Here is a 13,418-nt window from a genome sequence, read left to right on the forward strand (position 1 = left end):
TAGGGCACAACTACACTGCAACATGTGTCGTGCGACATTGATGTCGCACCAATGTTGGGCGACAATTTTTAAAATGATAGTCTATTGTGTCGCACTGCAACTGCGATGCGACAGTCGCAGAAAAATCCATTTTTGCGACTGTCGTGTTGCAGTCGCAGCATATCGCAGTGCGACACCATAGACTATCATTATAAAAATTGCCAATCCATTTTTTCCCTCTGGACCATTTTATATAAATCTGTCTCATCAAATATTATTTGCAACAACAAAGAACAACCGAATCACTAAAGAGAAGGTGTTTTTAGAAAAATGTATCTCCAGGGCAGATGAAGGTTTTCAAGGAATGTATTGAAGCGGTTTATCTAGAGACTTTCACCCCATAAATCAAGTATGTTCCCCTTCACTCCTAGCAGGTAGAGATCTTGAAAATGGTGAGTTTTGGATCTTTTACACTGGCCAAAGATGGAGGCAATTATTGGGAAGGAGCGTTCCTAGGAGTAGATAATTACTCAGAGTAAAGGTGCTGCCAATCATCCCATGAATAAGTATTGGTAATGCAGACCCCAGAATCATTTTGAGCAACAGATCCTCCTGTGTAAACAGTGATTCTGTATGGGGAGGAATGATCGCTGTAACGATTGGTCATCCCCCATACAGAGATGATGATTGCTGCATGTAAATGCAGCTCTCGCCTCCTCAAACGAGCAGGCAATAATGGGAAGGAATGGTTTGTTCCTGGTATTTCGCTGCTTTTATAGAAATCTACAGAAAACTTTATGTGCATAAAATCAGAAGCCTGAGAAGACTTTAAGGTCCATCATTGATGAAATCATTATCCCAAAGTCATTCAATCCATAATGTTATAATTCAGAAAACTCAGATAGGACATTGCAGGTACTGTACACTGCAGTGATGTCATCTGTATGAGGCATCCATTATGACATTTATAACACAGCAGCTGCAGTGATGTCATCAGTCTTACAGCTGTGACAGATCTCTCATTATGACATCACACAGGCATAAATGACCTCAGCGTACACATTTAGGTGCCATTTCTTCTGTAGAGGTTTTTGCCAAAACTACTTTTGGTCCCGGGGGAAATAGAATTTCTGCTTCTTTACGACTTTGCATCCAGTTCTTCCTGTCACTGTCACAATCTCACATGACGTTGCAACAAGAGTGACAGGAGAGTATCCGCAGATTCTGCATTGACAGATTCACTAGTATATATTTTTTTTTTAAAAGGAGCCCATAGCGATGGCCACAATAGGCCCCCATTATGGGGTTGAGTTTTAGCACCTAGAAAAGAAGGGCTTTTTCTTTTGGTTGTCCCTTTCCATGACCCTTGTGCCCACTTCCTAATTCCATGCAGTTCCTCTGGAGATCTCTGGGTTCTGACCACCCAGAGGGGGATGAGACCAAGCAGGTCTTGGCTCCTCTCTCTCCATGGACCTCGTAGCATCTATGTTTTCTACCTCTATGATATCTACTACACCGTTGAATACATTTTTTCCATGACCACTAAGAATATTGGTGCACATTATTGAAGTTATACATCAGTTTCCTGATTTTAAAAAGTCACACATTTTGTGTCCAAATTTGCAAATTTACAATCCACCGCTGCTCTTGGCATTTTAAAAAATGTGGAAGGGACATGCCCACCTTGGCCCGACACATTTAAAATAATTCACACCGGAAAACTAGAGTGAAATTTCCGCCAGTGCATAGGTGGCATAGATTTCAGTTTGTGGCCATTGATTAAGAAGAGTGGGCCTCTTAATAAATTTGGTGCCTCTTACTCTGGCAGACAAAATGCGTGTTGTCTTCTTCTTCTCTGAATATGCTTCATTCATCATTCTGACTACTGTACTACACGTGATGTAATCATACTCGTATCTGTCATGCAGTGCTGGGTTAGGTGAGGCCGTGCCGCTCACCTCGTGAGGCAATGTCAGGGGTTCACACCCATTCACACCAGAGAACAACAGAGCCATTTATATTACTATGTATTTCGCATAATAGTTTGCATGACTCGTACTTATCATGGGATTGATCCTTGATTTTCAGAGATATGTAGTTGGCTGAGACTTGGTTTGTTCGTTTTGCTTTATTGAAGCGATCACTTTTGGTTTACCATATAGTGCCCAAATAATACAAACATACAGCGCTCAAATAACAATTTCCAATAGCTTTTCATAGGTTCTAGATGCCAATGCTATCCAGGGATACTGGTGACCCTTCTGTAGTGGCATGGGATGTACCCTGTGTGACTGCCCTGATGGGAAATAGCCCATATGGCCACTTCATTGGCTGTCATCCATGTATGATTAGAATTGGATGAATGGTAAATAGTCTATGGTCACCATTGTCTCATGAGACAACCCCTTTCCATAAGCCCTAAGTGAGCATATGGACACCATAGAGGGGGCCCTGCTCAGAATCCCACTCTATGAGCCAGGGCGCTAACAAAGTATGGTTCTTGTTATGGCAAACCTGGACTGATCATTTCTTTGAATATGTCTATAGGTATTTCCTGGCACATAAATTAATGTTGTGGGCAAGAAACCAAGTTGCTGTTAATGGCTAACATAGTGCATGTGACTACCTGAAGACTGGACGTTGCCAAGATATTCCTTTGCTGTGTAGAACCTCTCTAAAAGATGACTACCAGTTTGAGAAGACCACCCAGGATCTCAATTTTAGATTTACAACCTGAGTGTTATTGGCCTCTCCTTTGAGAAGACCACCCCACTAGAAGATCTGGCAATAGTGCACTGTACATATCTTCGTGTCCCGTCAGTTTAACCCAAGTCTTATCATAGTCAGAGGTGCACACAGACATGAATAATTATGGGTTCAGTACAGGAGAGGACATATTAATGGTGACTAATGCTCCTCACAGTTCACATCCTCTCAGGCTGGAAGGCAGAAGCTAAAGTTGAATCATTTCCTGTCTTAAGGCTGCAAAAACAGAGACGTTCTGAGTTCAAAAGTCAATAAATCTTGCTGCTATTAGTATGTAACATTTATTTTCAGAAAGCCCCAAAAATAATGAATTCATATGTCCAAAAAATACAGAAGTAGGGTACAGGGCAGGCCCATCATACCTAAACCAGCTGCACAATAAGGGTCCATTCACACGTCCTGTTTTTTTTCATCCTGAAAAACGGTCCGTTTTTTGCGGATCCGTTGTTCCTGAAAATGTTTCCGTATGTCATCCGTATGTCATCCGTTTTTTGCGGATCCGCAAAAAACGGAAACATGTATACATTTCAATAATCAAATAAAGTTGTTTGGATTTCTTTGAAAAAAAATTGAAAAAAAAAAATAAAAATTTGTTATGTGTTTCCAGGAACGGAATCCGCAAAAAACGGATGACATACGGAATGACATCCGAATGTCATCCGTTTTTTGCGGATCCATTGACTTTGTATTGTACCAGGATCCGATTTTTCAGGACAAGAATAGGACATGTTTTATATTTAAACGGACATGCGGAACGGAACAACGGAAACGGACAGCACACATTGTGCTGTCCGATTTTTTCCAGGACCCATTGAAAATGAATGGGTCCAGATCTGGTCCTGATCTGTTCCTGAAAAAACGGAACAGATCAGGAAAGAAAAAACGGACGTGTGAATGGACCCTAACTGGTAACAGCTGGATACCATATATCTAATGTATAGGCCCACGATTCTGGATGGCCTTTGTTATCCAGGATGGAACAAGGTGCATTTAGTCTATGACCCCACCAACAAAGCTGTATTGCCTGCCCACACACCCACTGCATAAACCATAGTCCAGTCTGACCCCTGAGAAGCAGATGCCCTTTCCAGATGAGTGACCCAAGACATGAATTTTTTGCGTCTAATTGAAAATCCATGCATGCATCAATGGAGAAGGTTTCGATTACTATTCGGCCATCCGGTATTCCTCCCGACTGTCTCATACGTGCTCCATTTGCCTCATTGTGTATGTCTCAAGGAGGAGATGGGAGCAAGTCGCTGCCAGATTTCTCTGGTGGCATCTTGTCTCTTTGAGAGCAGGATCGGATCGGTTACTAGAAGTTCAAAATGGCTGACCCTTCTTTCACCTAGCTGACATGAACCTACTGTGTATGGCCAGCTTCCTACATGCCACAGCAGATCAAAGTCTATAGGGGCACCAAGGCAAAATGTGTGAGATCACCATCATGTTTTTAGCAGGGAAAAACATACAGAGTACTGAAAAACAGTACACTAACGCTGTCAAGGATTGCCTATATTGTAGTGCCATACCGCATGGTCGCCAATTGCCAGATAAATTTGGCTTGTCCCAGCCCCAAAACAGGCAGGGCTTACGTAAACCCCACCCATAAGTGGGCATTTATATATGTGCTGTGCCCAAAAGCAAAGCTAGTCGAAAAGCACCATAAGAAATGAAAGCTGGGATTGGTTGTTATGGGCTTCAAAGAGTTTTTTTCTGGACAGTTTCATAAATCTGCCCCATAGCACCATACAGGACCTAAATAATACTGTCGTAGGTACTGTGATGTTCCCAGAATCCATAGTGTCATACTGACGCCACCAGACAGATAACTGTTTCTATAGGAATCTATGGAATCGTTGTCACCATACCATGCTGGCAGCACCATTCTGCGAGGGCCGTATGTAAGCAAATGGGGGCCAAGTCTACAGTACATGGTGGAGACAGAATGATGGAGGCCTCTATGGATCTTATAGAGGGGAGAGTCTCTTAATCAGTCTGTTTTTCCAAAGAGCAGCTTAGTAAGACTTAGTAAGTCTCTACTTGTTAGAAAGGTCCCCTGACAATAAGCTGATCACATAGCGATCAGGTAACCTGGTAAGTGTTCAATTTCCCTGCAGTGCCACCACAGGAGAAATAAAGTATTACACAGTGTTTATTCAAATACACAAGGACATGAACAGAGGACCCCCTCTATTAATTCAGAATTCTCTAATAGGTATATGACTATGGATTTTCTAAACTGGAGAATCCCTTTAATGAAGTCATTTCAGGTCTGTAAATAAACACAAACCGTAGCACAAAAAGCAATGATGTCAATCCATACAATTCGAGAAGAACAGATAATGTATCCTGTGTGGACTCCTCTTAAATGGGTTAACCATGATTAATGTAAAAAGTTAAAATCAGACATCATATAGTACATGACAATCTCTTTCTAACAAAGCTAGAACCAGCCCTGTACCTCACATGGATCCAGAGATCTCCACATTAAGTGTTCCAATTGCTCTGCTAGATTAATTTCAAGTTGCAGCTTGGAGGGTGTGTCCTTTCTCAGGGGGGGCAGGCATGTCCTATCTGCTGCAGCTCTCCCCCTCTTACAGCTCAGGGGGTATGTCCTTTCACAGGAGGCATGTCCTTTTTGCTGCAGCTCTCTCCCTGTAACTGTCCCAGCTTCTAACAGTAGATATGGCTGGTTGCAGTTGAAGAATGGAATTGAGCATGTGTGACCACCTCGGTGAGGTGGACAAAGAAATAAGGAAAATAACAAATAACAGATGGCACTATACATAAAAATATTCACATACATGTGCTGCTTTGAAAAATGTAGAACATTTTTTCGTGGGACAACCCCTTTAGAGCTGTCCCTTTGTCCAGCTCAGCTTTAGAGGTGACCATAAGAAATTTTATACACACATTGGCCAAACCCGCAATTTTATACACACATTGGCCAACTGACCATCTAATGTCTATCAAGGCGTCCCAACTTTCCTGACGGCAGAGGTATTTCAACACACTTGATTCTTATGTGCCAAAGGAGATAAGCTGCTGCCAGACGCCATCCGTATTGAGTTGAGCCGAGCATGCATGTGTATGTAGAGGGGGAGGTAGGTTGGAATAGTTGTCAGCTGACAAATGTCCTAACATCTTGCCTGAGATGTTCTGAACAGGATTTACAGATATTCTTTACGGCAGCCAAATTGTCCATAGAAACAGTGGACATTAGGGGACCTCATTGACTTCTATGGGAGAGTTTTCTAGACATGCTTTGTAAACTGGCCAGAGGTCAGGAGGGAGTAGATAAGCTGTGATATCACCTATCGTGAATGGTGGATCACGTGTTATCTATATATTTGATGTCAGTTATTGTTATCCTGCCTGTGATGATAAGCAGATAACTGCAGTAAAGTGTTCTGTACATTTTAAGAAGTGGCGCCTATTTTTGCGCTTAGTGGCCAACTGCCCTCGAAAACTGCAGAATTTTAGTTTCTTTTAATATAAAAAGTGACATGGAAAATTAAAAATAATCAGCAAAAATTATTTCAAAATATGTTTAAGATACAAACAAGATTTAAATAATAGGTCAAGTTCAGATGACGCAATCCCCTTAATGTCTATGGCAGATAGCTGAGGGCTGTATTCCATCTCTCAAAGGGTTAATTACTATTAACCCCTTCTACCCCTGGCCAGTTTTCGCCCTTCTGCCCAGGCCATTTTTTGAAAATCTGACATGTGTCACTTTATGTGGTAATAGCTTTGGAACACTTTTATTTATCTAATCCATTCTGAGACTGTTTTCTCGTTGCACATTGTATTTCATGATGATTTAAGGACCAGTTCAGATCTTAAGTCACTTTGTGAGGCTTTCATAGTAGATACCCCCATAAATGACCCCATTGTAGAAACTACACCATGCAAGTTACTCAAAACTGATTTTACAAACTTTGTTAACCCTTTAGGTATTCCACAAGAATTAAAGGAAAATGGAGATGAAATTTCAAAATTTAACTTTTTGGGCAGATTTTTATAATTTTATTAATTTTAATAATTTTTTTTCTTTAACACATCGAGGGTTCACAGCCAAACAAAACTCAATATTTATTACCCTGATTCTGCGGTTTACAGAAACATCCCACATGTGGTCGTAAACTGATGTAAGGGCACACGGCAGGGCGCAGAAGGAAAGAAGCGCCATATGGTTTTTGGAAGGCAGATTTTGCTGGACTGGTTTTTAGATGCCATGTCCCATTTGAAGTTCCCCTGATGCACCCTTACAGTAAAAACTCCCAAAAAGTGACCCCATTTTGGAAACTAAGGATAAGGTGCCAGTTTTATTGGTACTATTTTGGGGTACATATGATTTTTAATTGCTCTATATGTTTTTTGTGAGGCAAGGTAACCAAAAAATGGCTGTTTTGGCACCGTTTTTATTTTTTACAACATTCATCTGATAGAGTAGATCATGCGCTATTTTTATAGAGCAGGTTGTAATGGACGCAATGATATCAAATATGTCTACTTTCTTAGTTTTTTGTTTCAGTTTTACATAAAGCATTTTTAAGAAAAAAATTATGTTTTTGTGTCTCCATTTTCTGAACGCCTTATTTTTTAAATTTTTCTACCGATCGTCTTGGGCAGGGGCTCGCTTTTTGCAGGAATAGTTGACGTTTTTATTGCTACCATTTTTGGGTACATATGATTTTTTGATCATTCATTATTATACTTTATGGGGCAAGGTGACCAAAAGTTGGTTGTTTTGGCACAGTTTTTATTTATTTATTTTTAAAGCGTTCACCTGAGGGGTTAAGTCATGTGATAATTTTATAGAGCAGATCGTTACGGACGTGGCAATACCTAATATGTATACTTTTTCTTATTTATTGATGTTTTTGTGTCTCCATAGTCTGAGAGCCATAGCTTTTTTATTTTTTGACCGATTGTCTGAGGTAGGGTCTCATTTTTTGCGGGATAAGGTGACGGTTTGATTCGTACTATTTTGGGGGCCAAATGCCTTTTTGATCACTTGGTGTAGCACTTTATGTGATGTTAGGTGACAAAAAATGGCTTTTTTGGCACTGTTTTTATAAAAAAAAAAAAATAATCATATTTTTGTGTCTCCATTGTCTGAGAGTCATAGTTTTAGTCTTAGGTCTCATTTTTTGCAGGATGACATGATGTTTTCATTGGCACTATTTTGGGGGGCATACGCCTTTTTGTTTGCTTGGTGTTGCAATTTTTGTGATGTAAGGTGACAAAAAATTGCATTTTTTGGCACTGTTTTTATTTTTATTTTTTTACCGTGTTCAGCTGAGGGGTTAGGTAATGTGATATTTTTATAGAGCTGGTTGTTACTAATGCGGCGATACCAAATATGTATGCTTTTTTTTATTTATTTCACTTTAACACAATAATAGCATATTTGAAACAAAAAATGATGTTTTAGTGTCTTCATGTTCTGAGAGCTATAGTTTTTTTTATTTTTGAGCGGTTTTCTTATGTAGGGAATCATTTTTTGCGGGATGAGGTGACAGTTTTATTGGTACCATTTTGTGGGACATAAGCCTTTTAGATCGCTTTGTGTTGCACTTTTTCTGATGTAAGGTGACAAAAATAGCTTTTTTGACACTGTATTATTATTTTTTATGGTGTTTTTTTTTACTTGAAACTTTATTTTTTTATTAAAAACACATTTTTTGCTTTTTTTTTAAAACTTTATTTCTGTCCCACTCTCGGACTTCAACTTTTGAGGGTCTGATTCCCTCTGCAATGCATTACAATACATCTGTATTGTAACGCATTACCTGTTAGTGTATTACACAGAGTAATACACTAACAAGTTGCCTAGGAGATCGGGCCTGGGGCTGGATCTCCTGGGCCCCCGTAGAAGGCAGTTCCCGATGCCGTGCAAGGCATTGGGCAGCTTCTGCCTGGCATCGGGCTGCCTTGTCACCCATCGGGTCCCCGCCACAGCAGCGCAGGGACCCGATGTGCTTCGTCACCCACAGCAAACCCCTTCTATGTCGCGGTCAGCGCTGAACGCAGCATAGAAGGGGTTAATCCGCCGGCATCAGCTTTTACAGTGATGCCGGTGGATACAGCAGGGGCCCGGCTATCAGGGACAGTCGGGCCCCTGCAGTGATCGGGCACGTACCGCTCCGGTGCCTGCCCGATCACTATGACGTAATAGTACATCAAAATGCGGCAAGTCACTTGCCGCCATGACGTACTATTACGTCATATGTCGGGAATGGGTTAAATAAAGTTAATGCAATGTTTGTTGAGTTAAACAAGGAAACCACGCACTTTCTTAAAGTCACAGCACGTCGAATTGTAGCGGGGATATCACCCTTTGCTGTGCAACACATGGCAAATCCGCAGCCAAATAATAAGGGTATGTTCAGACTGAGGATTTTGGGCACGGGTTTCAGCACGAATTCTGTGCCAAAAACCGGACCGAGTCTGCGCTGAAACCACCTCCCACCGCAGTTCATGAAGCCGAGCGTTTTTCGAGATCCATTCTTGGTGCGGTTACCGCGTGGACCCCTCTCAAAGCTGCAGCGGGAGCCTACTCTCGGTTTACCTCCATTGAATGGACCTAAACCTAAAGCGGGCCTCCGTGAAAACCCATAGCGGAAACTGCAGCACAGTGCAGCGGCTTCTGACAAAACTTTCTGTGTGAACCTACCCTTAACCGCCGATTACGTGGAGTTTTACGAGGTCACCTGTCAATGGATGGAAACTGTCAGAATCGCGATTAGTATCCCCGGGGAGGGCAGCAGTTACTGCAGAGCTGACCTTCCCGCTGCGGGATGCTCTACCCTGACCCCATAACCATCTTGTAGGAACCTGTTCTGGCGGTTCGCCGGTTTTACCCCGGAGGTTATGGCATTGACCTATACATTTTAGTGAACTTATAATTACTTAATGGCGTGTCCCTCCCGGCAGAGCGATGACTGCGGACTCTGGAATGAGAAATACCCTTCTCCTGAAGCCGTGCGGCTATCTTATTCCACTATGTATGAGTGATATCTATTTCTGGGACAGCTGGGTGGCCACCATTATATCTACCATTACACCCTTCGCAGGGGGTGTCACTCATCTTGTCCACCATCACCCCTTGATTGCCACCCATCTTTTCTAGCATTGATGTTGCTGTCATGGACAGATGTAGCATAGCTGGGTTATCTAGGTGTCGTAGATTAGGAATTGTTACTTGGCCCATTGAGTGGTCTTACATAGGACTGCACCCGCCCCCACAGGTAACATAACAATGCATGTTGAAAGGGTACAATTATGACACATTCAGTTCTGTATCATCAGCACTGGATGTAGCAGGGCTGAGTTAGACATTTAACATGATTCATCTTGATATCTCAATATTGTTATCAGCATCTCCCAAATCTTTGCTGCTGGTATTTCCCTAGTGAAAAATGGTGGAAAATTCAAAATGAAAGGCAAAAAAAACTACAATTTGTTAAGATGCTGACAAACGGCACGTCCCTAGGCAGCTGCCTATCTGTCGCTACAGCCTGTGATACACTCAGGAATTGTGAAAACTAGTTATATATTATTAGAATTTAGTAAAAATTGAAAGACAGATGTAGTAGTGCCGAGTTTGTCATTTGGCACAACGCATTATAGTGCATTGGATTTTCATAGGTCTGCACGGTAAACCTACTACATTATCTCAACAAAACATGCACAGGCAACTGCCGTTCTGCTGTTCAGCTCTGCTACATTTCCAAGTTCAAGTGCAAGAGATCTGAGAGTAAAAGTAAAAATAATATATTGAGCGACATAAGAAGAAATGACGTTTCCAGTAATGAGTGAATCACATGTATTATACCTGAATGTTCTGCAGCAGATGGAGCAGAGTTGAGCTTGGGAGATGTAGCAGTGCTAATTATGTCATATAGCTTATGATTTTATGTGGCATTATTTGTGTATGTAGAGATTTATCATGCATTCATAATAAAGACCTAAAGAGTGAAATAACAAATTCATCTCTGCTACATGCTAATGTTCACAACATGCTTACTCACATTCAGGGATTGAGCGTGTACCTACCTGACCAGTCCGGTGTATACTCCTCCTGACGGTCTCCCTAATATTATTGGTCTTGTCGGTTTGGAAGTACACGGTGGCACTGGACTTGTCCTTCAGGTAGGGCTTCTCCTCTGAACTCCAGTTGTGGAGTGGCGTGGTGGTCTCACTCTTATCAGAATTAGTGGGGTAAAAACTCTCGGACTTGTGGGAATGATTCCCATTATGCACCGACCCGTTCTCACCGTTCTCCGTGAGGCTTTCATTGGCATAGTACGGTTGTTTCACGTTGTCCAAGATGTATTGGACCTCTTGCTTCGATAAGAAGTCCACCTCTCCTTCTTCTGTGAGGACCTTATGGTAGTCATCGGATCCACCATCCAAGAGGGCATCCGTCGCCACCCTGGCACTCTCATTGTGGCAGAACTCTGGCTTACTCAGCCTTGACCACTTGTTTTTGGCTTCTTCAAGTCTCTTCTTTATTTTCCCCAATGTTTTACACCTATTCATATTTCCTGGTTTAGGTAAGTTCAGAGGGCTTCGATCAAAGGTTTTTAGCAGCTTTGTTGAAGGACTCTCTTAGGGTAGATGTTCAGGAGAACCTCGTCAAGACATGTTCAGCAGAAAATTTTTACTTTATCTCTGCAGCGCTCTAAACTGCAAAAAGTCTTCTCTAGAAAGGCAATGGAGCAAGGATCAGATGGGAAGTGACAGCCCTGTAATCTGCCTTATCTAGGTGGAGACACGCCTTATACCTGTGGGCTACACAGGAGCTTCAGCAACTCCCCTTGTGTTTCATGTCACTCTCATGGTCACACTTACGTAGCTCACCTATCAATGGAGCAGATGACTAGGCAGGTATGAGCTGGAAGCTTTCAACAAAGGTGTCAAAAATGTTCAACTATTTTTTCACTCAGAAGAGTAAAAGAAGAGAACTTGTCAAATTTGGTGCAGGACGGTTACAAACGATGTAGTTGCAAATTGGGAAAATGTCTCACTTTACGACTGTTGCAAAAAAACAGATCAGCCATTAGAAAGGGGTCTGGCAGCAAATGTTTAATTTCCCTGCAGCACCACCACAGGGGAAATGAAGCATTGCATGGTTGCTCATTGAAATCCATGGGCTGTTTGGTGTAAGACATGGACATGCTGGATCTTCCAGAGACTCTTTGAAACTAATTGATGAATATCCTAAATGAGTGACCCCTTATGTGGTAAATGCAGAACAAATACAGTTGTGTTCAAAATTATTCAACCCCCAATGCTGTAAAGGGTTTTAGGGAATTTAGTGTACATTTGTAATTGTGTTCAGAATGAAATCTTACAAGGACTTTTTAAAGAACCAAATGCAGCTAAAATGACATCAATTGTTTTTGTAATACAGTATTAAATATTTTTTTTTGGTGATTTCTTCATTGACACAATTATTCAACCCCTTAAAGACTACCACTCTTAAGAACAGAGGTTCATTCAAGTGTTTTCGATCAGGTATTGAAAACACCTGTGGATGTCAAGGAGCAGCAATCAAGCATAATAAGCACCAATTAGGCAGATTTAAAGGGCTTCTGTCAGCCCACTAAACCATTTTTTTTTTTGTTTACTTATAATCCCTATAGTGCAATTTCTGCATACATAAGCTAAATTATAATTTCGGTCCATTAGAATTTGTTAAAAACGTAATTTTAAAATATGCAAATTACCTTGCTACCAGCAAGTAGGGCAGCTACTTGCTGGTAGCAGCCGCATCCTCCGATCCTAATGACGCCCCCTCTGCAGTGTGATTGACAGGGCCAGTGAACGGGATCGTCCTCTGCTGGCCCTGTTTGAATTCAAAATATCACGCCTGCGCCGTACCTGTCTTCAATCGGCGCAGGCGCACTGAGAGGCTGGCCGCTCGCTCGGCAGCTCCATCCTCAATGCGTCTGCGCCAATGACGTCACATCTACACCCGGCGCATTGAGGATGGAGCAGCCGAGCGAGCGGCCGCCTCTCAGTGCGCCTGCGCCGATTGAAGACAGGTACGGCGCAGGCACGATATTTTGAATTCAAACAGGGCCAGCAGAGAACGATCCCGTTCCCTGGCCCTGTCAATCAACATGCGGAGGGGGCGTCTTTAGGATCGGAGGATGCGGCTGCTACCAGCAAGTAGCCGCCCTACTTGCTGGTAGCAAGGTAATTTGCATCTTTTAAAATTACATTTTTTTTTATTTATTTATTTTGAGACAAAACCACAATCTGGCATTTATTGTGCGCCGTCCACAGGGACAGTAAAGCCTCACAGATCCACGTTACTGACGTTCACAGCGTTTGTACCCAACTCTCGGAAAGAACAGGTTCACACCTACCTTCAAGGTCTGTATGTGGGCTGAGCAGTGCAGGGAAATAGGTCAGGGATTAGCTAGGAGGTGACCCTTCCCCTGTCTCTCGTCCAGAGCCTGGTTGGTGCGTTTTCTGTTATTCGAAGTGCACGCCCGCCGTGACACAAACCTGAGGCTTGGGAGACGTTGGACCTTTCAACAGGACAATGATCCCAAGCATACCTCCAAGTCCACTAGAGCATGGTTGCAGATTAAAGCCTGGAACTTTTTGAAGTGGCCATCGCAGTCACCAGACTTAAATCCGATTGAGAA

At 42.2% G+C, this 13,418-nt stretch overlaps 1 protein-coding gene across 1 annotated transcript in view; it reads right to left on the bottom strand.

Moving 5' to 3' along the window:
- FAM83A (family with sequence similarity 83 member A) overlaps positions 1-11,490 on the bottom strand; it is a 37,622-nt gene extending 26,132 nt beyond the window's left edge. The window contains exon 1 of the mRNA XM_044294259.1: positions 10,813-11,490. Coding sequence (XP_044150194.1) covers positions 10,813-11,298 — 486 coding nt within the window. The 5' untranslated portion in view covers positions 11,299-11,490. The remainder of the gene's footprint in view (positions 1-10,812) is intronic.
- Positions 11,491-13,418: the final 1,928 nt, after the last annotated feature.

This window comes from Bufo gargarizans, chromosome 5 (assembly GCF_014858855.1).
Source record: "Bufo gargarizans isolate SCDJY-AF-19 chromosome 5, ASM1485885v1, whole genome shotgun sequence".
Taxonomy (NCBI): Eukaryota; Metazoa; Chordata; class Amphibia; order Anura; family Bufonidae; genus Bufo; species Bufo gargarizans.